The 6,540-nt window shown below is 50.2% G+C and overlaps 1 protein-coding gene across 1 annotated transcript; it reads left to right on the forward strand.

The window, feature by feature from the left end:
• The first annotated feature begins 53 nt into the window (after positions 1-53).
• NOL12 (nucleolar protein 12) lies at positions 54-3,677 on the forward strand. Its single transcript, XM_082074360.1, has 6 exons — positions 54-211; positions 310-415; positions 608-656; positions 1,079-1,221; positions 2,198-2,298; positions 2,936-3,677. Exons 1-6 carry the CDS (start codon positions 132-134, stop codon positions 3,105-3,107), a joined length of 651 nt encoding a protein of 216 aa, XP_081930486.1. The 5' UTR covers positions 54-131; the 3' UTR covers positions 3,108-3,677.
• Positions 3,678-6,540: the final 2,863 nt, after the last annotated feature.

Consider the following 6,540-nt stretch of genomic DNA (forward strand, 5'->3'; position numbering starts at 1 on the left):
ATATCACGAGGAACCCAGCGTCCCCGCATCCCGCCGGGCGCGGCGGCACGAAATGGCGGGCGGGGCAGGGGCCGCCCCTCAGGCCGGGCGGCGGCGGAAGGGGCGGGCGGCGGCGGCAACGTGGGATCGCCATGGGCCGTAAGAAGAACAAGAAGGGTCCGGGCGGCCGTGAGGCGCGGCTGGTGGTGACTTTCGACGAGGAGAGGCGGAGGTGAGGCTGGCCGGGCCCCGGAGGCGGGGTGGGGGGGGTCGCACCCCACGGTGAGGGGGTCGCTAAAAGGTGGGGGGGCTCTGTGTTGCCGGCGGCAGGGAGTACCTGACCGGCTTCCACAAGCGGAAGGTGGAGCGGAGGAAGGCGGCGCTGGAGGAGATCAAGCGGAAGCTGAAGGAGGAGCAGAGGAAGATGAAGGAGGAGGTAGCCCCACACACATCTCCCCTCCAGCCTTCCTTGGAGAAGGGTTCCCCGCTCCCCGCCATGGCGGCCCGGGAGCGGGGCAGCCCGGGGGCAGGGGGGCTCTTCGGGCTCCTCCTGCCCCGCTTGCGGGGACACGGGTCTGTCCCGGCCGGAGCGGCAGAGGCGCCGCAGTGACCCTTTTCCATCTCTCAGCGGCACCAAGAGTACCTGAAGATGCTGAGCGAGAGGGAGGAGGCGCTCGGTACGTGCTGGCCGGGGGGCGGGTGTCTGTGTCCGATATCCTTGGCTGGGTGATAGGAGCTGGAGCAAGGGTGCCCACACATGGTCCCATGTCAGCTCCTCGCTCTTCTCATGTCCCCCTGGGAAGCTGGGCAGTGATCTGAGCAGTGACTCCCACAGCCCTCTGGCCTTGGTGGGACAGGAGTCAGGTGGGTTGTACCAAAAGGAGCAAGCAGGAGGACATTTCCAAGGTGTCACCAGGTCCTTTCTCCTGGGAGAAGGAGCTTGCCCTTCATGGTTGTAGTGCTGGTGTTCAAGCCCCTCCATCACTTAACCCTGCTTGCAGAGGCTGGGTCCACCCCTCAGTGTGGCACTGCAGGAACAAGCAAGCGTATCTTGTGAAAAGAGGGGCACTTTGCAGTGCAGGATGTCTTGTGTCCCTAGATGAGGCTGACGAACTGGAGCACTTGGTGACATCGCGTACAGAGTCTGTGAACATCGACCACCCAAACCACGTTGTAACAGTGACCACCATCAGTGACCTGGACCTCTCAGGGGCACGCCAGCTGGGACTGACCACCCCTGTGGTAAAGCCTTTTGCTGCCTCTCTGCTGTAAACATTCCCGGGGCTGGATAGGTAGGGCTGGTACTCCAGCATATGCCCAAAGGCTTGCAGCTGAGTGGAAGCAAGGACAAAGAGGGAAACTCATAACTTTCACATTCTTCTGCAAGTTATGTTGGGTCTCTAAAGAGGAAGACATGTCCTATGTAAACAGCTCACTCCAAACCACCTTGAAATCCTTTGCCTAGTCCCAACTGACCTTGTGTAAGTGAAAGGTGCCACCAGGTTGGATGGCGAGAGTGGAGCTTTTAAAAGCTGATACAAAATAAGCAGCAAGATTTCAGACTTCACTGTTTGGGCTATCCTCAACCTCTTTCCTGTGTCCTGTCCACGAAAAATTACTATTAGCATGAGGAGGGGATTTCTTTCTCCATGATGCTGTGCTTGGACCACAAATAAGGAAACCACTCAGCTCTGGTTGTAGTTGCTTTTATTCTCAAAATATATTGTAACTGAGCTCTCATGTTAGTTTCATAGGGCCTTTCAGGTACTGTTTGACTTGATCCTTTTGGTCTTCATGACTTGTGGCTGGATTTGAGCTCTTTGGGGAATTGTCTGTGTTAACCTTTTAAATTCATAATGTTGTCTTCTAATCTGAAAATCATCTTAAAGAGGTTTTGTAAGTAATTTAACAAAGAAGCTGAAACCTTCATCTCATAGTTTTGACTTCAGTTGCATATCCATGATAATGCTGAAGTTTTTGGATCTTAGGGTGGATTACTATAGGACTTTTCACTGGTTTTCCCTTTCTGAGGGGCTGCAGTAAGAAACCTTGAGATTTGGACAGCAAGGGATGTGGAGAATTAAAAAAAATCATCCATGACTAGATGGTTTACAAAACAGGATGAAATCAAGAAGGCAGCAGAAACAACAGAATTGCAAGTGTTCCTGTTTTAATGTGTCTATAGCAACTTTTTTCTCTTTTTTGCTTCTTTTTTAAGGGAAAAAGTGATGGATCAGAAGGAGAGCAAGAGGAAGAGGTGGCAAACAAGCCCGTGAGAACGATGCCCAAAAAGGCCAGAAACCCCTTCCTGTCTGAAAAGTATGTGTAAATTCATTCAAGTCCTTGCTGCTGGGCTCTGCAAGCTGATCAGGAGGACCTTGCTTGTCATGGTCCCAGATGAGCGGTGTGGTTGCAGGGAAGGAACGCGGTGGCAGAAGCCAGCAGAGGGCACTAGCAGAGCACATGCCTGGCCTGGGCTCTTGGTTCCCATCTTGTTGATCCCTGGTGACAGCGTCCAGAGGAGGATGCAGTTGCAGGGCAGGCTTTGCCCTGAACTGTTTACCTAGTCCTTCTCCAGATGCTGCTGGGAAGGGTGTGTTGCAGGGTGCAGAGTTTATCTCTAGGACTGAAGGTCTAAAGACCCTAAAGCTTTGGCATTCTCCACATTTTTTGGTATCCAGGATTTACAGCTGCTTTGGGGATTTGGAGAATGACTTAACTCTCTGGTGGCTGAACAGCCCACTGCTCAGAAAATTCGTTTTGGTTACTGCACATGTAGACTTGCAGGTTTCCTGCCCTCTCAGGATGATGCCCAGCACAGTGGTGTTCTCCTGGGGCTTTCCCTGGCTGGTGTCCACTCTTGCTGGGCCACACAACTCTCCTGTTACTGCTGTGGTGTTGCCTTGCTCCTGTAGATTTTGTTCTCCAAACATTTCTTTCTTCCTGCCCTGCACAGGATTTCTTCTCTTACTGCCACACTGCACATGCACAGCCGGAAAAAGACAAAAGGAAAGCGACCTCAACGTGGGCAAGGCCCACGCAAGAAAATGCAGAAATCCAGCACGGGGCGGACCACTAAGACTCAGCGACGGAGAATGACGGGCAAAATGGGCCGTGACCAAGATTAGCAGAGAAGGTGGAGCTCAGACTGGCATCTGGGACAGCACTCCACATCTGGCCTGCTGCTCTTCGGAGCCCCTTCATTGTGGGCAAGGGCCTGGTTTACTTGGGTCTATGACCAGCAGTGAACCCACTTCAGCCTTTTCTTGTGTCCTGAGCACTGGCCTGGGTGACTAGATGCTGTACCCATTTATTTCTGCACTGATCTCCAGCTCAATGTCTCAGTGCCACAGAGTCTCTTAAAAACTTATGCTGGAAGTCAGCTTCTCTACTTGGTGTAACCCTTTTGTCCTTGGGCCTTCCCTTGCGGAGCCAATACTTGGCTTTATCAAAGGAAGTGATCTGTCGCTTAGTACAACAGGCACATCGTCAGGGTGATTTATGCAACTAGGAAGGACTCTGCTGCTCGTGCATCAGTGCTCTGGCATGTCTGCTGTGCAGTAAATCCTTTTTCCATGGAGATATGGTGTCATCTTGTCTCATGTGTTACCCTGGCAGTCAGGCATGGCACCAGAGGGGAATTTTTTGTTTGATACCAGTGCCAGGTGAAATTTGTTAACTTTGTGAATAAATCTTTAAAATAATTTTGCTAAGAGAGAAATATTTGTGACTTATTTGAAGCAAAAGAGCAACTGTGCTAATGCTGGTACTTGCTGGAAAGGGGACATGATTCCAGTTTTGTAAAGGATCTTGAAATCCATTGGTGCTCAGGAGAGGGAACAGCTAGGAGCTATTTCTGTGGTAATACCAGCCAGAGCAGGAACGAACTGTTCATTCCATTGTCTGCTGAATGTGCTGATCTTAATTGCGATAGCTTGGGGAGCATGAAGTGCCCTAATGCCCTTGCTGCATGTGTGTGGCCCTCTCTGGAATGGGAGTGGCAGACGCTGCCCTTTACCTCAGGGCTGCTGCATTTGTCAGCAGTTAATTGCCTTTCTTCTTGCGACCTTAGTTATGTGGTTTTTAGTATCCATGCCTTCAGCAGGGGGCAAAAAAAGAAAAAGGTTTGCATGATTGAGGAATACTGGTGTCAAAACTGGGAGTGGATCCTCTTGAAGAGAGTGAGCTTGGGCAGCACGCTGGCCTCTGTTTCTGTAGGAGATGGTGGCCTCTGGCGGCCAGTCCCCCTCCCTTGGAATGTGTGTACTGGTGAGGAAATGACAAAGGGAGAAAAGGCCTGTGTGGCCAAAACCCACACCAGAAAATTGGCAGTGCAGCAGTGGATGAGTACATAGATTCCTCATGCCAGAAAAGGAAGAGAGAAGAGTAAACCAGTGCCTGAGGCTTCATGGAGGAACATCAGAGCAATGTGGATGGTCACCAGCTGCTAAAGCTAACGGCACCAGCCTGATGTATCCTGGAGTATGCACATGCAAACATACAAAAATTATTCAGTGAGTTGGGAAGGAGGGGTCTGATCTCAATAGTGACGGCAGCTACATAGTTTCTGCTAGAGCATATTCCTTTGGAGGGAGCTGTGTGACACACATGGTGAGGGATGGGGTCGTATTGCACCTCCCTTTCTCTTCTGAAGAAGATAAATGGAGGGCAGTGGATACTGTTATCCCATGTGCCACTGGCACCTTGTGTGCTTGGGCTCCAAGACCTGCCTTGGGCTGAGGCTCAGCACTCTCAGGCACTAATTCTGAATAACCCTGGTCACATGAAAGTGCAGCCTGTGTGTTTTCCTTGCCTCCAAAATAGCTGTGGTGATCTTCTCTTGCTCTACCTTAAAGGCCACTCCAGAAAGCTCATGGGCTTTACTGTGTGATCTTACCCGCCTTCCTGTCTCATCTTTGGGTGTTTCAGAGCTGCAGAAATACGACCTGGGGGCAAGGCCAAAAGTCTGATGCATCTAAAGTGTCGGAGTGGTGCCATACGCGGGGCACAATGTCACAGTTGAGACGGACAAATGACATAGACCAAGTTCTTCCAGGATGAAAGTATTAGATGCCATTTATTGCCACAAGTGCATTTTTATACAGTTTTACCAATTCACGTGTCCCTTCAGTATTGGTTACAAGTTACAGCAGTAACATCTCGTTGGCTATTTTTGCTGTCGTCAGTGTTACTCTTTTACTCCCTTCTCTCTCACGGGTACATCCTTAACATCTCCGGATACTCCTTTACTCCCATCTTTTTCACGGGTAGGCCTTAATATCTTCAAGGCTAATTTCTGTTCCCATCCCCCCCCTGTCAGGGAATCCAAGGACCCACTGTAGTCCCCCACAGCAAAAAGAGTTTCTTGTCCTGATTTGGGAGTTATGTGCTCTAGAGCTGTTCTGGGGTGGTTGGGTTTGAGAGGATGTAGGATAAAAGAGAGGGCAGTTCTGTTTGGAGTGGTGCACCACATCAAGGGGACTGTGGCTCAGAGCTGGAGGCCAGCATGCAGCACCCTCAGTCTGGGTTCCATAGCAGCTTTCCCTTCTCCCCAGGACCTAGTGCTTTGCAAAGTGACTGTGGGCAGAAGGTGACTTGCCCTTGCACCCACCCCAGGAGTTTGCAGCTGGAATGGGTGCTGTTAAGGAAATGTACGGTTCATGTGTTTCCACACTCCACACTTCAGCAGATTTCACACTGTGGGGGAAGTTGCCTTCTGTAGACAGCTTGGTGTGGCAGTTGGGGCAGTGCTGGATTACCTCTTTATAATCCTGCTGGGATGTTCAGAGTGACCTCAGTAGCACTTCAACATTTGTTATTTTGCTGCCAGGTGATTTAGAAGAATGTCTCTTTTGGTTTGTTTCCCTGGCCTTAATAAATTCTGAGCCTTTCTCAATCAGCTGAAATCTCCAATGGTCTCTTCCATGTTCTGAAGACTTCAGTTCTTGCTGGAAGGTGTGCCTTCACATTAAAAATAAAAAAGACCATATGGAAAAACTGAGAACAGAGCTGTTAAATCCTGTACAGTATTAACCATCAGGATTTTTCATTGCACTATTGATTTCTCCACTTGATTGATCAAAGCTTTATTTTATAATGTAAATTACTGATTCTGCCCTAGTCTGCTGCCTTTGTTACTCACAGGTTGTGCAGTCAGGTTACCCAAGGATATTTTGGATCAAGGATGTGAGCTCCTGCACCCAAGTTAGTGCATTAAGCATTTGCTGGACACATCACAGCTCATACCCGACTCTGGCTTAAAATTCTTCTTGTTTGCTGCTTCCCCTTGTTTTCAAGATGGATTTGAGCATTTTTATTGTTTCCCCCGCTCCAGCTGCTCACGAACAAATTCCAGCTGCTCAGGAGGAAGCCACTTCTGAATATAAGGTACCTGCAAAAACCAACATGCTAGTTTAGCTACCATTCTGAAAAGGAAAAGCAGAGAGCAGCAGCTCCCCATGTGCTCCCCCTTCCATGGCCTACACACATACTTTTCACGCTTGGCTCTGCAGCTGGGGCACCTGTGTGTTGCTCATGCTTGCACCTGAGGGCTCACGCAGA

Source organism: Streptopelia decaocto, assembly GCF_964273445.1.
Source record: "Streptopelia decaocto genome assembly, chromosome: 1".
NCBI classification, from domain to species: domain Eukaryota; kingdom Metazoa; phylum Chordata; class Aves; order Columbiformes; family Columbidae; genus Streptopelia; species Streptopelia decaocto.

Bases quoted from the DNA above. Each gene is read 5' to 3' on its own strand.
- NOL12 (XM_082074360.1), top strand. From the start codon at position 132: ATGGGCCGTAAGAAGAACAAGAAGGGTCCGGGCGGCCGTGAGGCGCGG. The intron at 416-607 runs GTAGCCCCACAC...TCCATCTCTCAG, and splicing joins AGAGGAAGATGAAGGAGGAG to CGGCACCAAGAGTACCTGAA. The intron at 657-1,078 runs GTACGTGCTGGC...TTGTGTCCCTAG, and splicing joins CGAGAGGGAGGAGGCGCTCG to ATGAGGCTGACGAACTGGAG.